Source organism: Eptatretus burgeri, chromosome 6 (genome assembly GCF_056783735.1).
Source record: "Eptatretus burgeri isolate ZD-2024b chromosome 6, Ebu_testis_v1, whole genome shotgun sequence".
In the NCBI taxonomy this organism is placed as follows: domain Eukaryota; kingdom Metazoa; phylum Chordata; class Myxini; order Myxiniformes; family Myxinidae; genus Eptatretus; species Eptatretus burgeri.
The window spans coordinates 62,411,256-62,439,220 of NC_140966.1; the positions used below are offsets into that span (position 1 = coordinate 62,411,256).

At 43.5% G+C, this 27,965-nt stretch overlaps 1 protein-coding gene across 6 annotated transcripts in view; it reads left to right on the forward strand.

Moving 5' to 3' along the window:
- Window positions 1–27,965, forward strand: part of RAD54L (RAD54 like) — a 115,264-nt gene that overhangs the window by 59,410 nt on the left and 27,889 nt on the right. For all 6 annotated transcript variants that reach the window (XR_015059269.1, XR_015059270.1, XM_085885341.1 and 3 more), the window contains 3 exons: window positions 14,053–14,203; window positions 14,378–14,504; window positions 26,871–26,945. Coding sequence is in view for 4 of the 6 variants with exons in the window: in XM_085885341.1 (XP_085741467.1) it covers window positions 14,053–14,203; window positions 14,378–14,504; window positions 26,871–26,945 (353 nt within the window). In the remaining 2 variants the exon portion in view is untranslated. The remainder of the gene's footprint in view (window positions 1–14,052; window positions 14,204–14,377; window positions 14,505–26,870; window positions 26,946–27,965) is intronic.

Genomic DNA, 27,965 nt, shown 5'->3' on the forward strand with positions numbered 1-27,965 from the left:
TGTATAATATTCTATGGGGTGTAAGCGATTCAAGGATAGTAAGGGATGAGGAAGGAGTTGAAGAAGAGAGGGAAGAGGAGGAAAAGGAGAAGAGGGAGAAGAAAGAGAAGGAGGAAAGAGAGAAGAGAGAGAGGGAGGAAAGAGAGAAGAGAGAGAGAGGGATGAAAGGGAGAAGAGAGAGAAGAGAGAGAGGGAGGAAAGAGAGAAGAGAGAGGGAGGAAAGAGAGTGGATGAATAAATATCAAAATATGGAAACCAGTGAGATTCAAAAAAGATTGGTAGTATTACAGAAAATAACTCAACCCACCGAGGAGGAAAACAAAGAATTGACAAGTCTATTTGCAATACTTTCGACAAGAATATTGACATCGACAAGATATTCATTTTAATTCAAGTTTTTCATTTTTATTTTTTTTCTTAAATAAATGGAGGAGAGAGTGAAGGCATTTCTAAGGATTCTTTATGTTTTAAAAATTAAGATTCAAATGTGCATGTTGGAAACTAAAAAGGTTTTTGCACTCTGCAGGAATTTTTCTCATAAATAAATGAGTTATTGTCTCAAATGTAAAAAGAAAACTAATACTAAAAATATTTCATATATTAAAAGTAAAAATAACAGGGTTATACAAAAAGGTATATGTTCGGTGTGTGGTTCAAAAAAAATCTATTTATCTCCAAACACAAACTCGGAGGAGATATACAAAAGTTTTTATCAGGAAGTAAATTTACAACTACTGGAATACCAGGGGAATTACATCTTCCAGGGTATTCTTTCTGTGGTCCAGGCACAAACTTGGATAAAAGATTAGATGAGGCAGACAATCCTAAATCCTGGAGTAAACCAATCAATAGAGTTGATGAAGTGTGCATGAGACACGATATTGATTATGGGAATACCACAACGTTGGAAGAAAAGCATGAAGCCGATAGAGAAATGTTGTTTAATTTGTCTCTGATACAAAATCCAACCTTGAGAGAAAAAGTTGATCGGTTCATTGTGAAGAAGATGATCAGTGCTAAATTGAAACTTGGAAATTCAAAAAACTTGTAAGCTCTAATGATGTCATTAAGATTGAAGAGCAATTAGCTGATGAATTACATAAACCAATATTCACAAAGTTTCAGAGAAGGAAAGTTTATTCCAAGGAAGTAGATTATATCTGGTCTGCTGATTTGATTGAACTCAATAATGATAAGGGGTACAAGTATGCTTTAACCGTTATTGATTTGAGGAGTAGATATGCGTGGGTTGTCCCTTTAAAAAACAAAACAGGTAATACTCTTATGTTAGCTTTTCAACAGATATTTAATAAAAGTAAGAGAAAACCTAAAAAATTGTGGACTGATGAGGGTAGAGAGTTTTATAACAAGACATTTATGAATTTTCTAAAAAATAACAGTATTACATTATACAGTACCTTTAATGAAGGGAAGGCAGTTGTTGTTGAACGTTTTAATCGTACCTTAAAAGAGAGACTATATAAAAAATTCACACAACTCGGTTCACAACAATGGTCATCTTTTATTCAGGATATTGTGGATAAGTATACTGACACGATTCACACGTCAACAAATATGAAACCATCAGAAACATTCACAAAATTAAAATATGAAAAAGAGATTAATGTCAGAAAACCTAAGTTCAAAGTTGGTGATATCGTAAGAATAGAGAGGTGGAAATCTCATTTTGAAAAGGGTTTTACTGAACGATGGACGAAAGAAATTTTTTTAATTGTTGATGTAATAGATACGGTTCCTTGGACTTATAAAATATATGATTTGGAAGGGGAAGAGATTTTAGGTTCATATTATTCACAGGAATTACAAAAGACAAAACTAAGCAGATAATACTCATGGGAGCAATGGGTTGTCCCTTCACTCCCTCCGACTATACACCTTTGTGGACACTAGAGGGACAAGTCCGAGGTGTATTACAGTATATAATGTGTGTCAAGGGGGACGTTCTTAGATCTGTGAACCCCAAACACAGAATCCTCAACTGAATAGTCAAGGCTTAACTTTGTTTGTTGATGTGTGTGTGTGTGTGTGTGTGTGTGTGTGTGTGTGTGTGTGTGTGTGTGTGTGTGTGTGTGTGTGTGTGTGTGTGTGTGTGTGTGTGTGTGTGTGTGTGTGTGTCCCAACCCTCACATTCAAAATCTCAACCCCAACTCAATCCTCGCCCAACACAATGTCTTTTTCAAAATGAGATTTCCACCTATATATATATATATTTTTTTTTTTTACGTTTTTTTTTTCTTCTCTTCTTCCAATTCTGTCTTTTAAGGCTTTCAGGTTTGATGACGTAGAAAGGGGGAGTTAGCCTGCACTTTCTTCCCAGAACGAACAATGTATATTTTTTTATGTTTTTTTCTCTTCTTCCAATTCTGCCTTTTAAGGCTTTCAGGTTTGATGACGTAGAAAGAGGGAGTAAGAATTTTCTTGATAGGTTTAGATCCCAAAGAGTGGTAGCATTTCAAGTCTTCAAAATAAACCCAACTTTCCAAGTCTCCAAGGTATAACCACATTCCTGTTGAGTTTCCAAGATATGTATCACATTGTGAGTTATCATGCCAGAACCCACATTTCAAGTCTCCAAAAATATAACCATCTATCCAAGACTCCAAGGTAGAATCACAATTTCCAGAAATATAGTGGGTTTCAGTGATAGATCTCACATAGTATAACTGTGGATCATCAAGGAAATCTCCATTTTTCCAATTTTGATGGGTTTCGGTGATAGATCTCACATAGTATAACTGTGGATCATCAAGGAAATCTCCATTTTTCCAATTTTTATGGGTTTCAGTGATAAATCTCACATAGTGTAACTGTGGATCATCAAGGAAAACTCCATTTTTCAAAATGTCTGAAAATTGTGAGTCTCCAAGGTAAAACTTGTATTCTGGCTCATCAAGGTATAACTTGTTCAGGGGGTATTGTCTTGATAACTCACAATGAGTACTATTTTTGCAAAACTCTTCTTCAGGACTTTGCTGGTCTCCAAGGTATAACTCTTTGGTTGGATCATCAAGGACGAACTCATTCTGTGGGTCTTGGTCGCTCATATGGTCTTCAACCAAGCCGACAATTTCGCTCCAAGTTGTAGCAAAAGCAGTATTTTCATTTCGTATTTCAGATACAATTTCCTGTGAGAGAAAATAATAATGTATTAATTAAGTTATTTAATTATTAAATGAGTCGATGTTTAAAAGGAACTAAAAATAGGAAAATAAAATCTTACCTCAATGGATAAGAGGTTTGAATCCAGTTCATCAACTTGAAGGTTTAGTTCCATACAAGTAGTCAATCTCCAAGGAACCCCAAAGTCATCCCACTCAAGGTCTTGCTCGTTCACAAGGTCTTCAACCAAGCCAACAATTTCGCCCCAAGTTGTGGCAAAATCGGTATTTTCATATTGCATTTCAGATACAATTTCCTGTGAGAGAAAATAATAATGTATTAATTAAGTTATTTAATTATTAAACGAGTCGATGTTTAAAAGGAACTAAAAATAGGGAAATAAAATCTTACCTCAATGGATAAGAGGTTTGAATCCAGTTCATCAACTTGAAGGTTTAGTTCCATACAAGTCAGAGAGTTCCAGGCAAGCACACAGCACACCATCACCAGCAAAAAAATGTTTAAAATGGAGCCTGGGCTTGAGGCTTTTATAGGGAAAGACTGTTGGGTGTGGTTTCCTGTTATGTGGAAATTCCCTGGTGGAATTTCATGACATGCTGGAAACCATTTCATAACATGGAAACCATAACATGCTGGAATTTTCTAGTGATTTCTTTGTGAGTCAGAGATGAACTGGAAATGATGTAAGAGTAGGCGGGGCTTAGCAAAAGTAGGCGGGGCTTAGGAAAAGTGGGCGTGGCTTAGAAGAAATACCTCATGAAAAGTGGGCGGGGCTTAGCAAAAGTGGGCGGGGCTTAGGAAAAGTGGGCGTGGCTTATAAAAAATACCTCATGAAAAGTGGGTGGGGCTTATCAAAAGTGGGCGGGGCTTGGCAAAAGTGGGCGGGGCTTATAAAAAATTTCACTGAAAAGTGGGCGGGGCTTAGAAGAAAGTGGGCGTGGCTTATTGAATACCTCGTGAAAGTGGGCGGGGCTTAAAGAAAAGTGGGCGGGCTTATAAAAATTTTCACAGGGGGTGGGCGGGGCTTAGAGGAAAGTGGGCGTGGCTTAACAAAAATAACCTGTGGCTCAGGAGGTGGTCAAACAAGAGCATTAAGAGAAGTTTATCATTTCGTAATGGCACAAAAGGGGTATCTTAAAAAATATAAAGATTCAAATGTTTTGTTTTTCAATATTTTAGATGGGGATTATTGTGCAAAGAAAATTAAACTATTGAAGGAATTTGAGAATGAACAAATCTTTATAGGTTCAATGAGTGAGCTAAACAATATGCATCGGTTATTTGATAAAGAGTGTCCCGAGGCTTAGACGTTTCAGATATTTCTTTAGAATCACCTTTAACAAATCTTTATCTTGTTGTATGGGTTATTTGAATAGAGAGCCCCTAGGTTAAAAGGGGAGACAAATAAATATACCTTGGGATAAAAAGGGGGTTTATTTTTAGGGGAAAAAAAAGGTAATCACTGAAAATCCTCCATTCATTTACATAGGGAAAAGTGAGCCAGAATCAGTATATTCACCCTACTTATGACTGTAAATTGACAACTACTACTTTTCATGCATCTCGGCTCATTTATCTGAGTAATAGAACCCAGGTCACACCATGAGACTTTGCTTGGTTCCTAAGATGCCATAAGTATTTATTTATTGGGGGGGGGGGGGGTCCCGCTTTTGTCCAGCCAGGTGACGTGTTGACATTGAAAAGCCATGGTGGTCACCTTTTGCCTGTGGGTAGTTGGCAGCACTGCCTGACTCCACATCCTAATGTACACTTTATAAGCAGCCTTTGGTGGCCTCAAAATTGTCTTCAAGAAAAACACAAACACGTGTTAACTTGAAACTTTACCCAGATTCTGAAACTCCTACACCAAAACGTTGAGCCTCTCGGTGCTTCGCTTCAGCCGTGAAAGAGTACCAAAGAAATGCACAACCACTTGGAATTATTCATAAGATGCAAGCAAAAATGGAACATTATTTATTTGCATATTCCTCATGCATTCCTAGTTAGTGATAAATGTATTGCCTTCAACTGGCAGAAGAGCCACAGATTGGCCATGCATGTGGTGCTGTGTTTTAGCCCACCTTGTGAAATGATGGTTTGAACCTGTACAATTTTCTGTCCAGATTCATCCTCACAACTTGTTTGAGAAATACAGCTTCAAGTAACATACCATTTTTTATACGCCTGATATATATATCACAGATCGAACCTGACCTGACAGCATATATACATATATATATATATATATATATATATATATATATATATATATATATATATATATATATATATATATATATAGGTCAGGTATGGGAGCATGTGCCAGAACAGCGCGTCGCTGCGTCCAATTTCCGCCAGTACTCCAGGGGCCTCCGTCTGGCCATCCCCCAGGCAGATGCCAGGCCCATCCCCATCTCCTTGAGATGATGGTCAACCTGCTGCAACCATGAGGCACGTGGTCGGCCCACTGGCCTCCTCCACTCATGAGATTCCCTCGCTGAGAGAATCTGGTGAGCAGGATCAGCGTCAGCAAAACGAGCCACATGTCCATACAGCCGCAACTGACGCTCGCGGACTATGCAGGTAACAAATCTCATCCGAGTCTCTCTCAGCAACCGCTCGTTGGACACAAAATCCGACCAGCGATAGCCAAGGATTCTCCGAAGAGACCTGGTACCAAAGGAATTAAGTCTCCGTCTCAGATCCTTGGTCAGAGTCCAAGTCTCGCACCCATAGAGCAAGACTGGAAGTACCAAGGACCTGAAGACTCGGACTTTCGTCCTCCCGCACAGGTACCGGCAGCGCCACACCCCATGATCCAGTGAATCCATGACTCCCCAGGCCCGACCCAGACGTCTATTGACCTCTGACTCGCAGCCAGCAGAGACATGAATATCACTGCCAAGGTAAGTGAATCTCTCCACGACCTCAACATCCTCACCACAAACAGACACAGACAGGACAGCAGCATCCAAGATGTCACCGAAAGCCTGGATCTTAGTTTTGACCCAAGAAACCCGTAATCCCAACGGCTCCGACTCCTCATTCAGCACCTCGAGAGGATGTCTAAAGTCTCCGCAAAGATGACTGCATCATCTGCAAAATCAAGGTCCGAGATCTTGACATTCCCAAACGATGCACCGCAACTTGATCTCTCTGACATCCTCCCTAAAATCCAGTCCATTCAAGTGCTGAAAAGTGTGGGGGGCCAGTACACATCCCTGACGAACTCCAGTAACAACTGGAAATAAGTCAGAGATGGTACCACCACACTTCACAGCACTCTCAGTACCAGAGTAGAGTTCAGACATCAGATCGATCAGTTTTGGTGGCACCCCACGAAGACCAAGAATCCTCCAGAGGACATCCCGATTCACTGAATCAAACGCTTTACAGAGATCAACATAGGCTGCAAGCAGCCCCTGCCGAAACTCTCGTCTGTGTTCGGTGAGGACACGAAGGGCAAGGATACGGTCAATAGTTGACCTCTTTGGTGTAAAGCCTGATTGCTCTGGACGCTGGTGCTCAAGCAGATGGTGGCGAACCCTATCAAGAATTATCCGAGCAAAGACCTTGCCCGGCACTGAGAGCAGCGTCACCCCTCGGTAGTTGTTGCAGTCTTGGCGATCACCCTTCCCTTTCCAGAGAGGGACAACAAGGCCCCTCTTCCAGTCAGTTGGGATGATGCCTGTGTTCCAGGCAGAGCACAGAACAGCATGCAACGACACGAGTGCAGCATTTCCACCAGCCTTGAGAAGTTCAGCATGGATGCCACAGATCCCTGGAGCTTTGCCCCGTTTCAACTGGTTCACCGCAGCCCGTGTTTCCACAAGCGAAGGTGGACCACTGTTGATTCGAGGGTCAGCAACAGGGATTGTAACACCCTTGACGTCCAACTCGACAGCTGGGGGAACAGCCTGGTACAACCGCTCAAAGTAACCGGCCCAGCGGGCCTTCACTTCAGACTCCTCTGTCAAGAGCCTACCACTCTCTGCTCGAACTGCAGTGCTCCGAGGGATGGGCTTGGATGAACGTAATGCGCGAATTCCCCTGTAAGCGGGACGAGAATCACCTGTCCACAGGTGATGCTCTACCCCCTCACAGATTCCTCGCACATAGGCCTCCTTGTCCACCCTCAGTGCACGTACAGTTTTACGCCTCAGCTCCCTGAACAGCTCAGCTCTGCCATTCAGCCTGGCACTGCGACTCTGGTCAATGGTATCCAGTGTCCCTTGAGAGACAAAATTCTTCTTTGCCCTGTGGTGAGCTCCAAGGCATCCACCGGCAACATCAAGGATGGTGGTCTTGAAGGCGCTCCACAACTCTTCAGGACCCCCCAAAGCACCCAGACCCCCCAAGTGTCCACTCAGCCTGTTCGCAAACTCCTCAGCTACTCTCTCATCCCTGAGCTTGGCACATCCAGCCTAGGCTGTGATGGTACCATTCTCCAGGATTTAAGGTGCAGCTTTAGAGTTGCTACAACAAGCCTGTGGTCAGTATTGAGGAACTGAGCACTCCGGTAGACCCTGCAGTTCTGGATCATCCTCCAACGACCGTCAATGAGGACATGGTCAATCTCCTTTGCCACACTGCCAGCGTGGAATCCCAAGTCCAGCGATGAGCTTGTGGGCGCTGAAACCATGAACCAGCCACCCTAAGTCCATGACTTCTTGCAAAGTCAAGGAACTTAGTGCTATTCTGGTTCATAGTTTCTGACCCATGGGGACCAACACACACCTCATAACCATCCCGATCAGTTCCAGTCGATGCATTGAAATCCCCCAAGACTAGAAGTGTATCTCGTCTGGGGCACTGATCAACCACAGACTCGAGTGTGGCGTAGAATGCATCCTTCACGGTGAGATCACTCGCCTCAGTCGGAGCATAAACAGAGACCAGGGAAATGACACCTAAGGAGTGACGAATCCTTAATCTCATAATACGCTCGTTGACCGGTGTTACCTCAATTATCATTGGGGTCAGCTTATTGGACACAGCTACAGCAACTCCTTGGGTATGGTAACCATCAGAGCGACCAGACCAATAGTAGGTGTAACCACCCACCATTATCTCGCCGCAATCCGGTCTCCGAACCTCAGAGAGAGCTGCAATCCCGATGTCCAAACGCTTGAGCTCAGATGATAACAGAGACAGGTGATCATCCTCTCTTAGGGATAGGACATTCCAGGCACCCACCCGAAGGGACCGCCTCAGGTTAACCCAAGGAGACCGCCGTCTGGTGGACGACACCTCAGCACCACTCCGACACACTCTCCCGCAATCTGACCCAGGGATGTTACCCCGTGGTTTCCCTCCTATCATCAAAGATCGGGGATCCCGAAGGCTTTGCCCCAATCCCGTCATCCGGTGAGCTGCCCTGCGAAGGGAAGCTGCGCAGGAGGTACTCCCACGGAGTGGGTTTTCAGATTTTTTTGCGTTTTTGCGTTTTTGCGTTTTGCGGAATGAAGGGTTTTACGGTGGCCGGAGTGCAGATCCTGCCACCAACCTCCTAATAAGAAGTAACCCAACTGCAGGAGGACGTCCGCAGACACAGTTGGGCACTAGATATGGATGGCCGTTGGCTCACAAGGAGCTCCTCTGCCCTTTGACAGGTTTTGTTTTTAATCCTGCTGGGTGTCCATATCCAAACACCCTCCTCACCAGAAAACCTGGTGGGGGAGACGGTTTAGTCGCCGACAACCCGACCATGGAACAGGTTAGTACAGGTTTACATGGTACCTGTAGCAGGTCAAAGATCGAACCTGACCTGACAGCATATATATATATATATATATATATATATATATATATATATATATATATATATATATATATATATATATATATATATATATATATATATATATATATATATATATATATATATATATATATATATATATATATATATATATATATATATATATATATATATATATATATATATATATATATATTTATATATATATATATATATATATATATATTTATATATATATATTTATATATATATATTTATATATATATATTTATATTTATATATATATATATATATATATATATATATATATATATATATATATACCTATATATATCGGGGCGTATTATGTGATACCTGTCGTCCGTCCGTTCGTTCCTGTCCACACTCTAACTCCCAAAGTTTTCAACTTTCACGTTTCATATTTGGTACATAGCTACAGACTGTGGAGACGGTGTGTCATGACATACGTTCGTCATCTAAAGTGGTTGCCATGGCAACCAGGATGCTGTTTTCCATGTTGTCGCACAATTCTGTTTCTTCCTTCTTGTTCGGGCGTATATTGTGCTCACTTGAGCTCTTGTTATTTGTTATTTTATTTTTTTGAGGGTGAAAAACGGTTACGACTCATATACGGTCACCGTCAATACACCGGAAAATACGGTAGAAAAACGAAGTTAAATTGCTGACAGGTGAAGTTCATTGTTCTATTCCACAGCATTGGTTCAAAAGCATAAAACCTGTGCCATGGTTGATGGATTAATCAATCATCCTGGCCATGATTGAGGGAATGAAGCCTCGCACCTGGACCAACATCCAGAAAGTACTCTCGGCTCTTCTGGCAACTTTGTGACAACTATGGTAGATAAGAATATATAATGGACTTCATGCAATCTTGACATTTGAGTAACACGTTTTTGAAGGCCTGAATACTTGGTCGAAACATTCTTTTTACGAAGGATATGATAACGTGCATTTGTTTCAACATAGCAGGTAATATATTGGAATATTTATCTGTATGCAGCAGATGGCTGTGCTGCTGATGCAATACCCCCCGTTTTCCAATAAGCTGGTACTCGTTTTGCTGACCTTGGAATGTTGACAGGCTGAGTCAACCCACTTGGTGTTAATTCATTGTTGAACTTCGACTTGTCTCCCTTCTTTAAAACCTGATGGTGCCTTGTGAAGTCTGACTGGAGTCTGCTCCCCTTCCATCCCTTCCCTCTCTTCAAATGGCACCACAGCCCATTCTGCTCATGAGAAGGCCAAATGCCTCAACTCTGTGTTTGCTTCCAAATATTGTCTCCAACCCCTCACTCTCTGTACCCACCCAACCGAGTCACACCCAACTGCTCCTGAACCCTATATTTTTGCACCCGAGAAGGAAGTTTCTAACACCCCTCGACTGATTCGGCAACTGGACCGGATGGCATGAGCTACAAACCTGCTTTGCCAGTCTTGCACATCTTTTCTTCTCTTTCCACACTATCATTTGCTCAAGGTGATCTATGCCCAAGGAGTTGCTGTAGCTGTGTCCAATAAGCTGACTCCAATGATAATCCAAGGCAACACCGGTCAACAAGCATATTATGAGACAAAGGATTCGTCACCCGTTGAGTGACGTTTCCCTGGTCTCTGTGTATGCTCCCACTGAGACGAGTGATCTCACCGTGAAAGACGCATTCCATGACGCGCTCAAGTCTGTGGTTGATCAGTGCCGCAGCTGAGATACTCTTCTCATCTTGGGGGATTTAAATGCATCGAATGGAACTGATCGGGATGGTTATGAGACACGTGTTTGTCCCCATGGGTCTGGAACTGTAAACCAGAACAGCACTAAGTTCCTTGACTTTGCAAGAAGTCATGGACTTGTGGTGGCTGGTTCACGGTTTCAGCACCCACAGGCTCATCGCTGAACTTGGTATTCCATCACTAGTGGTGTAGCAAAGGAAATTGACCATGTTCTTGCTGGTGGTCGCTGGAGGATGATCCAAAACTGCAGGATCGACCGGAGTGCTCAGTTCCTCAATACTGACCACAGGGTTGTTGGAGCAACTCTGAAGTTGTAGCTTAACACACGGGAGAATGGTACCATCCCAGCCTCGGATGGATGTTGGCAAGCTCAAGGAAGAGAGGCCAGCTGATCTTACGAACAGGCTGTGGGGGTATTTATGGGTCTGGGTGCTTTGGAGAATCCTGAGGAGTTGTGGAGTGCCTTCAAGACCACCATCCTTGATGATACCGGTGGATGTATTGGAACTCACCGAAAGGCGAAGAAGAATTTTGTGTCTCAAGAGGCGCTTGATACCAGTGACCAGACTTGCAGGGCCAGGCTTAATGGCAGAGCTGAGCTGTTCAGGGAGTTGAGGCATAAAACTGTATGTGCGCTGAGGGTGGACAAAGAGGCTGATGTGTGAGGAATCTGTGAGGGGGTAGAGCATCACCTGCGGTCGTGATTCTCTTCCTGCTTACAGGGGAATTTACGCATTGCGTTCCTCCAAGCCCGTCCCTCAGTGTACTGCAGTGAGAGCGGAGGGTGGTAGGCTCTTGACTGAGGAGTCAGAAGTAAAGGCCCGCTGGGCTGGTTACTTTTAGTGGCTGCACCAAGGTGATCCACCTTCGTTTCTGGAAACACAAGCTGCGGTGAACCGGTTGAAATGGGGTAAAGCTCCTGGGATCTGTGGCATCCATGCTAAACTTATCAATTCCCGTAGAAATGCTGTATTCATGTCGTTGCATGTAGTTCTGTGCTCATCCTAAGCACAGGCATCATCCCAACTAATTGGAAGAGGGGCCTTGTCCTCTTTGGAAAGGGAAGGATGATCGCCAGGATTGCAACAACTACCGAGGAGTGACACTGCTCTCGGTGCCGGGCAAGGTCTTTGCTCTGATAATTCTTGATCGGGTTCGCCACCATCTGCTTGGGGCACAAGTGCCCAGAGCAGTCAGGCTTTACACCAAAGAGGTCAACGATTGACTACGTATCCTTGCTCTTCGGGTTCTCACCAAACGCAGATGAGAGTTTCGGCAGGGGCTGCTTGCAGCTTATGTTGACCTCTGCAAAGCGTTTGATTCAGTAAATCGGGATGCCCTCCTGAGGATTCTTGGTCTCTGTGGGGAGCCACCAAAACTAGTCAATCTGATGTCTGAACTATACTCTGGTACTGAGAGTGCTGTGAGATGTGGTGATCCCATCTCCGACTTCTGTCCAGTTGTGACTGGAGTTAGACGGGGTGTGTACTGCCCCCCACCCTTTTCAGCGCTTGTACAGACTGCATTCTGCAGAGGATGTCGGAGAGATCAAGCTGTGGTGCATCGATTTGGTGATGTCAAGATCTCTGACCTTGATTTCGCAGATGATGCAGTCAGCTTTGCGGAGACTGAATATCCTTTTGGGGGCCCTCAAGGTGTTGAATGAGGAGTCAGAGCCGCTGGGATTACGGGTTTCCTTGGTCAAAGCTAGGATCCAGGCTTTCAATGAAATCTTGCGTGCTGCTATCTTGTCTAATGCCTGTTGTTGGCTTAATGGTTAGGGTGGCGGGCTTTGGTTCCTCGGGTCCTTAGTTCAAATCCCGTTCAGCTATTGAATTAATACAAGGTGTGGTTAACTCGGCCTGTCATCCTTCCGAGGTCAGCAAAATGAGTGTCAGCATGCTGGTATACTGTGTTGGAGAGGTGACCCGTCCAGGATTGTGCTCAGTAGCCAAGGAGACTGCTTACGCAGCACCAACGCTCTGCACAGAGTGTGGTCCCAATCTCCTCCTCCTCTCCTATCTTGTCTGTACCTGTTTGTAGCGCGGATGTTAAGGTCACGGAGAGGTTCACTTTCCTTGGCAGTGCTGTTGATGTCTCTGCTGGCTGTGAGGCAGAGGTCGATAGACGTCTGGGCCAGGCGTGGGGAGTCGTGGATTCACTGGATTATTGGGTGTGGCGTTGTCAGTACCTGTGCAGGACGACAAAAGTCCAAATTTTCAGGTACTTGGTGCTTCCAATCTCGCTCTACGGATGTGAGACTTGGATTCTGAGCTGGAGACTTGATTCCTTTGGTACCAGGTCTCTTCGGCGAATCCTTGGCTATCACAGGTCGGACTTTGTGTCCAACTAGCGGTTGCTGAGAGAGACTGAAAAGAGATTTGTTACCTGCATCGTCCATGAGCATCAGCTGTGGCCATATGGACATGTGGCTCGTTTTCCTGATGCTGATCCTGCTCACCAGATTCTCTCAGCGAAGGAGCCTTGTGAGTGGAGGAGGCCAATTGGCCAACCGCGTGCCTCATGGTTGCAGCAGGTTGATCATCTCGAAGAGATCGGGATGGGCCAGGCATCTGCCTGGGGGATGGCCAGACGGAGGCCCCTGGAGTGCTGGCAGAAAGTGGACACAGCGACGCGCTGCTCCGGCACATGCTCCCATACCTGACCTGACCTTGGGTTTGTGAAAAGGACATTTTCTAGATTTTGGTGAACATCTGGATCTGGATCTGAGAATTTGAGTGATTCGTCACCATTGGCAGGTTGGACCCAAAACTACTTGTAGCAGGATATCTCAAAAAGTTGTGGACGGTTTCAGATGAAATTTGGTGTGGGCAGGTTGGGTATGTAATGAGGAAGAATAGATTCGATGTTGGTGAAGATCCAAATCTGGATGTGGAACAAAGAATTTTTTTGAGTGATTCTTCACCATTTAGTGATGGTGTTAAAATGATATAGAGCACAATATCTCATAAGGTTATGGATTGATTTGGACGAAACTCGGTGGGTTATTTGGTTCGGTGACAAGAACAAACCAATTTTAATTTTAGTTGAGGTCCGAATCTAGATCTGGCCTATCAGTGGGATACAAAACGTAAACTAATCAGCCTGGCAGAGGTATACGCTCTACCGAGTGCCCTTATAGTTTTTGATTCTTATTTGTAGCTTTCTTTATCAGTCATTGGGAAACTCATGTCGGACACTGTTGAGCACCACAAAGCCTATTTATCAAGTATGTCTCTTCAAATCAGGTCCGTTTAACTCTCTCGTAATGATCCCTCACTTCTGCCTCCACAGAACTAATATCAAAAATTTGTTTATTGCACATTTTCATGTTTGTGCAATTAGTTAATGAATCAACGATCTTGGTATTTTTTTTTTTTGGTTTTTTTTTTTGCTCCCAGGGACATCGACTCAAGAATTCTGACAACCAGACTTATCAGGCACTGGACAAGCTCAATGCGAAGCGACGCATTCTCATTTCGGGGACCCCCATCCAGAACGATCTGCTGGAGTACTTCTCTTTGGTGCAATTTGTCAATGCCGGCATCCTGGGTGAGCATGCCCGCAGGGTGTGATGAATAAAACCGATTAAAATTGGGGATTCTTTGAACCTTTTTGTTCCTTTTCTGCACTCACTCCTTGCTCGTGCAACGGCCATGCACTTTAATCCGTTCTTTCTTTATAGTTGTGCGCACTGTCGAACTCTCGTTCTTGAATATTTTGCAGGAACGGTAAACAAGTTCAAAAAGACGTTTGAGATCCCAATTTTGAGAGGCAGGGATGCGGATGCCACGGATGAAGTGAAGAAAAAGGGGGAAGAGAAACTGCTGGAGCTGACTGGCATTGTTAACAAGTACTGTACCGAGTCTGTCTGGAAATTCTCACAAAGCCGTTGTTTTGTTATTTTAATATTTGTTTTGGATCTTGTAATGGTTAAAAAAAAATTGTGGAATTTTTGAAATGATACCTAAAATGCAATTCCATGGTGATCAAACTATCGCTAATTATTGGACATATTTGACCGCAAAAGCGGTCTAATGAGGACAATGCCATTCCAAAACGAAAACCTCATTCATTGACAGGCCAAGCTTTTGACATGCAGGCAAGGTTCGAAAAGGTTACGTCACCCGATGCATCTGTAGATGTTACCTTGTGTGTGGTTCTTTTTAACCACCTTTCCTGAGGTTTTGCTCTATAGACGGGTCAATATACAACCAGAACAGCCGTACCCCAAAAAAATTGCAAATTTTTGTTTTATTGCATTCCCTTGTATTTTAAGACTTACTTCGGAACATGTCAAAAGTTGGACAGAAATGGACCATGGGAAAGTAAAAATTTTTGACATGATAAGAATGTCACAAAACCATGCACGATTCACTACGTCGAAAACGAACCACTATGCAGATTATTCCATAGTATGTTTCCTCCTCATATATATCTTACATAAATATCTCGGTTTTCAGGGACGGAGAATGCTCTGATGGCATTCAATGTATATGGCCAATGTAAATTGACTGCATGCTTCTGAAAGATCTCATTTTTGTATTTTCAGAGATAGAAAATGAACTCTTTATATGGTAAAGAGACCTGCCCTTTATGCCAAAGGGGATTTGACTGTGAGGAAACGGTATTAGTTCGTGAGAAAGGAGCAGAAGACATCAACCGTGCAAGTGCCGAAAGGGGTGTCGACATCAGAATTCTAGCTGGTACCAGTGTTCACAAATCATGCCGAGTGAATCACATAAACAAAAAGGACATTGCTTTAACCAAGAAGGATCATGCGGAATCAGGTCCATCAGTCAAGAGGAGTGCTCGCATTTCCCTGGGACCATATGACAGTAAAACACATTGCCTTTTCTGCGGCACTGAAGTTAAGGAAGAGGACCCAAAGCGAGGCCATGCAGAAACAGCCAGTTTTGGCTACGTGAAGACTGACGCATTTGTTAAAACTATATCAGTACATTGTAAAACAAGGAGCGATGAATGGGCCATTGCTGTTCAAGGCCGCATTGAATATTTTGAGGGTGATCTCCATGCAGCTGACTGCGTGTACCACAAGTCCTGCAACATTAATTTTCGCACAATGCGAGACATTCCACAACGGTTCAAGCCGACTGAGTCAAACAAGAGACCAAAAATGGGAAGGCCTAAGGACAGTGACCAGAATGAGGCTTTCGATAAGGTGTGCTCTTTTCTTGAAGACAATGATGAGGAACAGTTAACAATTACAGACCTCGTGGCTAGAATGGAACAATACCTGGGCGATAGTGAATCCAATGCATATGGGAACCAATACATGAAGGAACAGCTTAAAAAACGATATGGTGAATCTATATTCATGGCAGAGGGTAGAGGCTGAAAAGACATTGTGACTTTCAGAGAAAAACACGTCCCAGATCCTCCGTGACCACGACAATGCACCACGAGAAGATGATGAAGAAGCACAAAAACGTGCAATTCTTCAGACTGCTGCAAAACTAATAAAAAGTGACATAAAAACAACAGTTGCATCACATGGGGATACATACCCACTACTGCAGACCTAAGCCTTGCTGCTGCATTGGGGTATGTCCCAGCTCGCCTGCGATTCTTGCTGCAGCATCTTTTGGTCGGGAAAGATCCATCTAGGGAGGTTGCTGGTATTGGACAAGCAGTCATCCAAGCAGTGCGTCCAAGGGCTGTAATTGCACCATTGCAGCTTGGTCTTGAAGTGCAAATGCATCACTTGTATAGGTCTCGTTTCTTGATAGATAGTCTATCAACCTTTGGCTTTTCCTCATCTTACTCCGAAGTGCAAGGGTTTGAAGTAAATGCAGCCTCTTCTCTTGCTCCGGATGTGTTTGGAGGTGACATCGACATTCTTGATACATCCTTGTTATTTGCTGGAGACAATGTGGACCACAAGATCATAACGTTGGATGGAAAGGGTACCTTTCATGGGATGGGCATGATAGCAGCTATTACACCAGGGCGGCAATCGAGCCACATCATATCTAGAAAGAAAATGTCTGACAGGAAGCTCGTCGAACTGACGAAGATCAATATAATAGATTACCGCTATGCAGAGCACATCAACCGCAACCGAAAATTTCAGCCCCTCCCTTTGTTATCAATTTGTGATCGCACAATTGACATATTATGGGAGATGTGATTTTGCTTCGAAAAGAGTGCACCAAATTGGCAAGGCATGATGCACTTTCTGCATGAGGAGTGTGATCACCCAGGGAAAGCCTCAATAAAGTTTCTCCCAATGATTGATATGAACCCAGGTGACAAAAACCTGCATCTTGTCAACTCTTGATTACCTGAGCAAACTTGCATCAAAACACAACATGCCAGCAATCATCACATTTGACCAACTGCTGTTTTGGAAGGCCTCTGAGATAGTGAATGCTCTTCCTGCTGATAACCCAATCCATAATGCAGTGCTACTGCTTGGGAGCTTCCACACATTAATGAATTTGTTGGGTGCCATTGGAAGTTTGATGGATGAAAGTGGACTGAAAGAGATCCTGGAAACAGTGTATGGTCAAAATGCTGTTGTGCACATGCTGAGTGGGAAGGCGGTGCAACGTGCTTTTCGTGGCCATTTGCTTGTGGATCAGTGTCTTACACGTCAGGTTGTTTGCAAGATTGTGGAAGTTGACCCTGGGTTTCAAGAACAAGTGGCAGAACTGGAGCGACTGTACATTTCCCTGGAGACTGTTGAAAGTGACACTATAGAGTCTGTGTTGCAATCAGAGTGCATTCATTTCATTGACAATAGATTGAATCAGGAAAGGAATAAACTTGCAAAGGACTCGAAAACCAGTCCACTCTGGATCAACTACCAGCGTATGTTGGGAATTGCAAGGGCACTTGTGGCAGCTGATCGGACGGGGTCCTGGGAGATGCATCTCCAAGCCATATCAGCTTGCTTGCCGATATTTGCAGCTGCTGGCCATCCCAATTACCTGAAGTCAGCTCGACTCTATCTCGAGAAGATGCTTGCGTTAGAGGATGACAACCCTGAGGTTCATCAGAAGTTCCAATCTGGTTATCATGTAATCTGGCGCAGTGACCAATACTGGGCTGGCCTAGGCTCTGATCTTGTGATGGAACAGACATTAATGCGCTCACTGAAAAGCCAAGGGGGGCTGACTCGAGGGAGTGGGATGTCAGAGCACCAGAGAGCAGTTTGGACTCTGTCTTCAACCATATCGTCCTCCTACAACCTTGCTATGCAAGAACTGACCTCGAGAAGCTACTCAACAAGTGAACAACATAAGGAGTTGACAACATCCAGGGTGAGTCGAGATGAAGCTGATCGTGGCAAAGTTGCCGAAAAGCTGGACAGCTTCACACCATTTTCTGATGACAAGTCATTGTGCAATATCATCACAGGGGTTACTGCAAATGAGGATGTCAATGTTCATGACCTATTCAAAGTAGGTAGTGACATTGTCAGAAGATGGATGATCACCCAGCTTACTCCTATTCACACAAAAGGAGTTCTAAAGTCAAGACACTTGCATCCAGCAGGGCAGTCAAAGTTGCTGAGGACCGCACAATAGATCCAGCGTTACTATTCCAGAGGTTCTTAGTCGTGTCACAGACGGGAGATCTCCAGATAGGTGAAGTGATGAAATATGAACTCTGCCCATACCCAATGTCTCTTTTTGAGGCAAAAAACATCCTGTGCCAGCCAGATAAACCACAGTTGGTAGAGGCAATAAGGAATTATGCTACAACCAAATCTGACAATGCTGTCAACCAGATAGTTCCAGGAACAGATCACTATGTTCTTGATGGGGGATCACTTATTCACCGCTTAAAGTGGACAGAGGGACACCTTAAAGTGGACAGAGGGACAGACACCTACAGTTCCATTGCAGATGAATATGCCTCATTTACAGTCAGACACTATGGCAAAGCTACTGTTGTGTTTGATGGTTATGAGGCTGGGCCAAGCACAAAGGACTGTTCTCATCAACGTCGGAATAGAAACAAGAATGCCACCAAGGTTAACATTACAGAGTCAACAAAATTTGTTGGGGAAAAAGGAGAACTTTCTGTCGAATGAGTGAAACAAGCAGGTAATGATACTGTTGATTGTAGAGGTGTTGCGCAAGGAAGGCTGTGAGGTGATCCAAGTAGAGGGAGATGCTGATGTTGAGATTGCAAAAGTGGCCGTCGCAAATGCGGCTTCCAGATCTACAACCCTCATTGGAGAAGATACAGATCTCCTTCTCCTCCTGCTCTTCTATATGGTGGAGACAAACTGCATTGAACTCTATTTCCGTTCTGACAAGGCAAAATCAAATGTCTACAATATCAGTCCTTCAGCAGATAATTGGAAATGCAGCCTGCAGAGATATATTGTTCCTACATGCATTAACTGGCTGTGACGCAACGTCTCGTGTCTTTGGGATTGGAAAGAAGTCAGGGTTTCAAAGGTCAGGTCAGGTCAGGTATGGGAGCATGTGCCAGAACAGCGCGTCGCTGCGTCCAATTTCCGCCAGTACTCCAGGGGCCTCCGTCTGGCCATCCCCCAGGCAGATGCCAGGCCCATCCCCATCTCCTTGAGATGATGGTCAACCTGCTGCAACCATGAGGCACGTGGTCGGCCCACTGGCCTCCTCCACTCATGAGACTCCCTCGCTGAGAGAATCTGGTGAGCAGGATCAGCGTCAGGAAAACGAGCCACATGTCCATACAGCCGCAGCTGACGCTCACGGACTATGCAGGTAACAAATCTCATCCGAGTCTCTCTCAGCAACCGCTCGTTGGACACAAAATCCGACCAGCGATAGCCAAGGATTCTCCGAAGAGACCTGGTACCAAAGGAATTAAGTCTCCGTCTCAGATCCTTGGTCAGAGTCCAAGTCTCGCACCCATAGAGCAAGACTGGAAGTACCAAGGACCTGAAGACTCGGACTTTCGTCCTCCCGCACAGGTACCGGCAGCGCCACACCCCATGATCCAGTGAATCCATGACTCCCCAGGCCCGACCCAGACGTCTATTGACCTCCGGCTCACAACCTGCGGAGACATGAATATCACTGCCAAGGTAAGTGAATCTATCCACGACCTCAACATCCTCACCACAAACAGACACAGACAGGACAGCAGCATCCAAGATGTCACCGAAAGCCTGGATCTTTGTTTTGACCCAAGAAATCCGTAATCCCAACGGCTCCGACTCCTCATTCAGCACCTCGAGGGCCCCCAAGAGGATGTCTAAAGTCTCCGCAAAGATGACTGCATCATCTGCAAAATCAAGGTCCGAGATCTTGACATTGCCAAACGATGCACCGCAACTTGATCTCTCGACATCCTCCCAAAAATCCAGTCCATACAAGTGCTGAAAAGTGTGGGGGCAAGTACACACCCCTGACGAACTCCAGTAACAACTGGAAATAAGTCAGAGATGGTACCACCACACTTCACAGCACTCTCAGTACCAGAGTAGAGTTCAGACATCAGATCGATCAGTTTTGGTGGCACCCCACGAAGACCAAGAATCCTCCAGAGGACATCCCGATTCACTGAATCGAACGCTTTACAGAGATCAACATAGGCTGCAAGCAGCCCCTGCCGAAACTCTCGTCTGCGTTCGGTGAGGACACGAAGTGCAAGGATACGGTCAATCGTTGACCTCTTTGGTGTAAAGCCTGACTGCTCTGGACGCTGGTGCTCAAGCAGATGGTGGCGAACCCTATCAAGAATTATCCGAGCAAAGACCTTGCCCGGCACTGAGAGCAGCGTCACCCCTCGGTAGTTGTTGCAGTCTTGGCGATCACCCTTCCCTTTCCAGAGAGGGACAACAAGGCCCCTCTTCCAGTCAGTTGGGATGATGCCTGTGTTCCAGGCAGAGCACAAAACTGCATGCAACGACGCGAGTGCAGCATTTCCACCAGCCTTGAGAAGCTCAGCATGGATGCCACAGAGCCCTGGAGCTTTGCGCGGGTTCAACTGGTTCACCGCAGCCCGTGTTTCCACAAGCAATGGTGGACCACAGTTGATTCGAGGGTCAGCAACAGGGATTGTAACACCCTTGACGTCCAACTCGACAGCTGGGGGATCAGCCTGGTACAACCGCTCAAAGTAACCGGCCCAGCGGGCCTTCACTTCAGACTCCTCTGTCAAGAGCCTACCACTCTCTGCTCGAACTGCAGTGCTCCGAGGGATGGGCTTGGATGAACGTAATGCGCGAATTCCCCTGTAAGCGGGACGAGAATCACCTGTCCACAGGTGATGCTCTACCCCCTCACAGATTCCTCGCACATAGGCCTCCTTGTCCACCCTCAGTGCACGTACAGTTTTACGCCTCAGCTCCCTGAACAGCTCAGCTCTGCCATTCAGCCTGGCCCTGCGACTCTGGTCAATGGTATCCAGTGTCCCTTGAGAGACAAAATTCTTCTTTGCCCTGCGGTGAACTCCAAGGCATCCACCGGCAACATCAAGGACGGTGGTCTTGAAGGTGCTCCACAACTCTTCAGGACCCCCCAAAGCACCCAGACCCCCCAAGTGTCCACTCAGCCTGTTCGCAAACTCCTCAGCTTTTTTTCAAAAAAAAAGAATTTCAGTTTCAAAGAATCATCAAGAAAGAAAAGGGAACTGATAGACAGCTCAAAGGTGTTCTGTAAACCACAGCAGAGTCAGGATGTTATTGAAACTGCAGGCTGCAGAGCAATGGTGGCATTGTTTAAAGCAAATCAGAGCAACTCATTGGCATCGATCAGATACAACATTCTCTGCAAAAAGGTTGCAAGGGCTAAGGCATTTGTCACTCCTGAAAGACTGCCCCCGACATCCGCTGCCTGCAAGTTTCATTCTCTGCGGACATATTACCAGGTAATGGAATGGATGGGCCTTTGTTGTGGAATGGAGCCAACGGAGTGGGGATGGAAGGTAGAAGGAGGAAAACTTGTTCGAGTGATGACAGACAAAAGCCCTGCTCCAGACATACTACTTCAGATGATTCACTGCAACTGTTCAGGGGGGTGCAAAACACTAAGGTGTTCATGTAGGAAGCATGGATTAGAATGCACCAGTGCATGTGGACATTGCCAGGACAGCAACTGTGACAATATGAGTGTTGAACCAGAGATAGAGGAGGAGGAGGAGGAGGAGGACGATGAAACTGGAATCTAAGACTAGAAGGCATATGGAACTTCCACATGTGTCAAAATTGTCCAATTTTTTTATATGTTGCTTTCCATATCATAGACTGGCAGAAACAATCAAAGAACATATATTTGTGCAAATATTTACTTTAAATTGCAAATGGTCTCAGGATTAGCACTGCATAAACTACCAGCAACGATCATAATACAAATATTGGTGCAAAATTAACTTTAAATTGTTAGTGGTCTGATGATTATCAGTCAATTTTTTGACGTTTTATCTGCCGGCAGCCATCTTGTTTTCTGACGTCACTGAGGGACTTTCCCATGTGTCAAAATTGTCCAACTTTTAATATGTTGTCTTCCACATCATAAACTACTAGAAATAAGCATAAAACAAAAATTTGCAATTTTTTTGGGGTCAGGCAGTATATTGATCCGTCTACTATCCACTTTCTCAGCCGCCTGACCCTCTCAAGCTCCTCCGGGATGCATGGGTCCTGGTTAAAGGCCACAAATCTGGGCTTTTTGCACACCTCCGCTCTTTTGTTCCTCTTTTCTCCCGTTTGTGGAATGGCCTTCCTGAGGCTGTACAATTGGCCCCTTTCCTCCTCGACTTCAAGCAGCAGCGCACAATCATCTTGTCATCCCCCATCCCGATATGAGAACAGCATGAATGACGCATTCTTGTAGCTCATTAAAGAACCGTGGGCGAGTGGCATACAAAGACTGTCCTTGGTGAAACCCCACAAACAAAATTCCCAGAGTTGGGGCTGGGAGTCTTGAGGAGCGAAGCAATGGGTTCACCATGGTCGATCTATTTGTTGGGAACGTTGAATCCACGAACAACTCATTCACGAAAAATAAATAAAACGAATGTTAACTGAAAGCAGATGGACATGTTGAGTACTAAATAAAACCTCAAACATTACTTTAGCTGTTTCATGGGAGAGTTTCAACTGGAAAGTTGTTTGCTTGTTGTATTCAAGAAATAAAAATTAGTCCCTCTTCAAGGGACACCCAGTATATAGTGTAAATATTATCTATTAACAGGGACCCATAAAACCTGTGATAAAAGCCCTCACTCAAGAGAATGCCACATAGTTATTTGGGTGGTGTATAGACAACAGACCGTTGCCTCAATGACTCCTGAAAATAAAGCATAACCCGGGTTTGAAGCAAAAACTTGCCCACTGCCTGTATGCATATGGCTAAGTGCATGTTAAGGCCCAGTCACACCTTGACGTTTTAGCCAGCAATGGCAACGTTTCAAAATGTATGTAAAACGCTGGCTTACGCTGAACTTTTGATGTTTTTTTTTTAAAGATTCGGACGTATTCATAATGAGTTGGTCGTATGCATAACATATTAGTCATGGACACAGAACGTTTCGTTGTCTTATAGATAACTTGTACCAACGAATGCTTAGCCTGTTGTCGGCGTTCACAACCTATGCCCAACGATAGTCTTACTGATGCATAGCGCGCTGCACGTATCGCCGACGATCACGTGGCATAGCCGATTAAAAGGCTGCCGCACAATGATTCAAATCATAACCGCCGGAGAAATGGAAGTGTCAACATCGCAGTCACACCTTGGCGATCTTGCCAGCGTATGCTGACCTCTGAAAAATGTGTCTAAAATGCTGGCGCACGTCGAATACGGTATGGGTAAGTTTGGTATACGTTAATAGAACGCTAAAGTACGCTATCGTACATCGTAGTAAGTGGAGTACGTCTTGTACTTTTAAACGTGTTAAACATTTTACGACGTACTTGCCGTATGCCTCACACGTTCCGCATGCGATGGGAATAAGTTGTATGCACAATACGCGATCGTTGGCACACGTCGCCAAAAGTTACTTGTAAGTTACTCATAAGTCGAAACGTGTCAATGTAATGGTTAGCGTCAGTGTTCCAGACTCCCTGTTTTTTTTTTTTTTTTTCTTCGGTATGACGGTGATGTTGACACTTCGATTTCTAGTGCGGTTATAATATAATTAATAGGCTGCCGCTCAACGATTTAAATCATAACCGCACTAGAAATCGAAGTGTCAACATCACCGTCATACCGAAGAAAAAAAAATTAAAAAAAAAAACCAGGGAGTCTGGAACACTGACGCTAACCATTACATTAACGTGTTTCGACTTATGAGTACCTTACAAGTAACGTGTGTGGACGTGTGTCAACGATCGCGAAACGTGCCTAAAACACGTTACTCATAGGTTAGAAATAAGTTTTGGGTACGCGAAGTGGTTACCACTCTGTTTCAAAAATGTCAAAAAATGAAGTTTGTTCCTTTGCCTTCTCACTACATTTTCCTGAAAGTGTAAGTCTAAGTTCAGAACAAAAAACCATATAGCTTAATTACATATATATATATATATATATATATATATATATATATATATATATATATATATATATATATATATATATATATATATATATATATATATATATATATATATATACATATACATATACATATACATATATATATATATATATATATATATATATATATATATATATATATATATATATATACCGAAATATGATTCTTTGAAGAAGGGGCACCTATTCTGATGGTTTTGCGAGTTTTCAATGAAATTACCTAATTTTTCCGTTTTTCTTTTTTGGTAAAATAAATGAAGGTCAAAGTATGTAACTTATTCTAGCAACTAATCCAATAATCAAAATACCAATTTCTGGGATTCTTAAGAAATAATGCATACCTATTTTTTTATTACTGCTCTATTCAGTGACTGTCAGATGCTGAAAAGCACTAAAAGAGAGAAGATTTATCGAACAAATTATTGGATGTGAATTTTCAATTCAATCAATCCTGGGAGTAACAAAAAGCTCTCTAAATTCCCCAAAACTGTTTTAACTGCCTTCTAAATTAATAAAATATTTTTTAAATGCCTGGAAAAAAATTTAAAAATTTTTTAGAGAAAATAAATTTTTTAATCAAATTAAAAAAAGTGTGACGTGCAGTCGGACAAAAATGCAAAATTACTCTAAACCAAAGCCATGCATGTTTTCAATATTTTTATACTATTGTATCTATATCACTGTGCCCCATTTGTAAATAAATTTTTAGTGAAAATAATCTGATGCACAGAAGAATAAAAGCTTCTTTTTTTTTAAATGTGACATGCAGTTGGACATTTGGGTTGGAAAGTTCGGTCAAGCCGCTGTAATTAAAGTATCCACCCGGATCATCTCAATTTTTTTTTACATTTATTATATTGGTAATAAGTTGAATAATTAATTTAAGACACGTAAATATGAGTTATTGATAAACTAGTTATTTTGTTAGGGGATTTCATAGTCCCAGGCTCTAAAAAGGCAATAAAACAAGAAAAAATAAAAATATGCCAGAATGTGCATATGTCATGCGAATCCACCACTGACCGACACAAATGCTGATTTTCTCAGACGGTGGGGGACAACCTTTTGATTAAATGAGAAATTTCATGTGGAATGTTTAGTATGTTGTATTTTTGCATGGTCTAATATATGTCGTATTTTAAATTGAAACAAGAAAAAAGGCCAATACTGGGCATGTATATTCAATAAAAATCCTGTAGATTCAGTAATATACATCATAGACCCAAGAACCTAAATATTTTAAGGTCCTATGGAACACTGTCTGTGCAATGAACCAAATTTCATGACCAGTAGTAGTCTTTGTGACTTTCAAAAATGCCACTCAAGTCAGGGTATGCCCTAAAATAGGGGTGGTAACCACTTGCATGCGCTTAGCCATATATAATTTAATACATCGGTTATATAGCTCGGATAGATTCCAGTTGCACTGGCCCATCGGCTGACACCAGGGGCCTGAAACTTGACGCTTATACGTACTGTGGCCTTCACAAGGCCTGTGACGCTTCTCGGCTCCAACCTTTTGATATTTGATGATGCTTTGAAGTCACTTTGGTGGTTTTACACTGAAAGGAAAACCTATAAGGCGGGCATGACGATTGTGTATATGACAGCTCCGAATCTGTCTCTGGCTTCTCACAGCACCAACGTGGCGGCTGTATGACTTTTTTTTTTTCAGGTTGCATTTGTGGGTGGAGTCGGGCCAGCTGTCCAACCAATCGGTGGAAATGAGCATTACACATGGATGAACAAGTGTATTATTGTGTCGATATTCATTACTTGGGATTTCTGTGTTTTGCACAACTAGCTCAATGCTTTTTATTCTGATTCACTGACTTATGAAGCAAGCAGATCATCTTTACCATGTCAAATAACCATTGGTTTATTTTGGTGATTAATGCCATTCAGGAGGCATAATTGCTTGACTATCTCTGAATTATTAAAGGGATTTTGCCTCTTTAATAGTACAGGGACAGTCAAGCAGTTATGTGTATTTCCGTCAGCCGAGGTTTTATGTGTAAAAAAATAAATAAACCCATGCAATGATGTTGGAAGTGGATGAGTGGTGGTGTTCATGTGAACACACTGGGGTGACCATCCCAAACCACCCCTTCCGCAGGTTGTGGATGGTGGAACAACCTTCAGATATGAGGGTTAGTTGCGTAAGCAGTTTTCCAAACCAGCGGTGATGAGGGTAAAGTGGGTTAACCGGTAGAATGGTAATCCTTACAAAGTTCCTCAAATACTCAATGGTGCAATCACGGCGAGTCCAAGGCGCCATAAAACCTCACCCACCACTGTCTTGTGGGTTTTCCATGGTTGGAGCAAGATGATGAAGGAAAACTCTGATGTAACACCAATGGGTTTCAAAGCTCATCATGGGAGAAGTGGAACCCTTGATGGAGCAAATGCCATCAAAATGTGGATGAGCTCGTATTGGCCAACCACAAAAGGAAAACTGTGTTGCTAAAGCTGTGGAAGGCATGTTCCTCGTCCGGTGGATGACACTGCAGTCTAATTCTGCCTCAACCACTTTTGTGCCATATTTTCTTGGTACAACTTGGCGCTGATTTGAGTTTTTCAGTACGTATTCATTTAAAAATGGAAAAACAACCCTGGGTCCTTGGGACATGATGAAACTAATTCCATGTGATGTGAAAGATTATCTGATTGCTCATTTGTTCTGATTCACCCATTCTTTCCTGTCATTCACCCAGGTGCCTCATTAGACGAACCTCTGACATCCTGTCAAAATATCTGCCAGTGAAGTACGAACTTGTCGTCTGCTGTCGGTAAGGTCTGTGCTTGAACAGCATAAGCGAAACCTACTTTGAGACTAGCAAAGGAGCCTTTGCATAATACAATAATGTTTGGGCCCGTTTGCTTGGTGTTCCCAATTGATCGCTTGGCTCTCGATGCTGGGATCTCAGGTTTTGGCTTGAAATCCCATCGGCTGTTATTTTGGCCATTGCCTTGATGTCCTTAGACTGCATGGAATATGTCTAAGTGCTCCCCTCAGATCACTATCTTTATTATAAAGCAGGAGTGTCTGTCTGTCCGTCCCTGGACTATCTCCTTAGTTTTGGGGCTAACACTGCCAAACCTTTTGTGGAACCTTTTGGGGTCCCAGCCAGTGTCCTGAGTTGGCTGGGAGGTTTTGCAAATTCCTCAATATTATGATTTTGAGTTTTGATCCGTAAGAAGCTGCTCCCGACCTATACGTAACATCAGAACGGCGTTTATTTTCATTTACCTCACGAGTGTTTGTAACATTATGTTTTGTGATATGAATGGGACAGTATTAATTTGTGATTGGAGTGGTGCTGTTGGAATGGAGATATTGAGTTTCAAGGAGAATCAGGAAATGATGAGGGTTGCCACCAGTGGCATTCGTGGATTCGGCATTTGCAGTTTCCCCATTGACATCATTGAAATGTTAACCACCCTACTTCTGTTGGGGTCAGCGGCAGTAACTTCTTATTTTTTTTTTTTTTGCCCAAGTGCTTCAGGAACCGGCTGTCCATCTCTGATGTTCAACTAAAAGGTGTCACAGGAATGTGGAATTTATTGGTTCATGGTTTGGCTTGTGCTGTTTCTGAATTGGCTGTTTGCATCCGGGCTTCCTCCCGTGCAAAGCACGGGTACCTCGCTCGTAGGAAAATAATACTTGCGATTCCTGTTTTGAACAATTAATTTTGGTCTTTGTTTTTATAATTTTTGTGGTTGTGACGAAGTGATGCACTTTCTGCTCTTCATCATAATGTTTAATGAATGAGTCAATGATATGTATCTGAGGATTTCACTTTTAATAC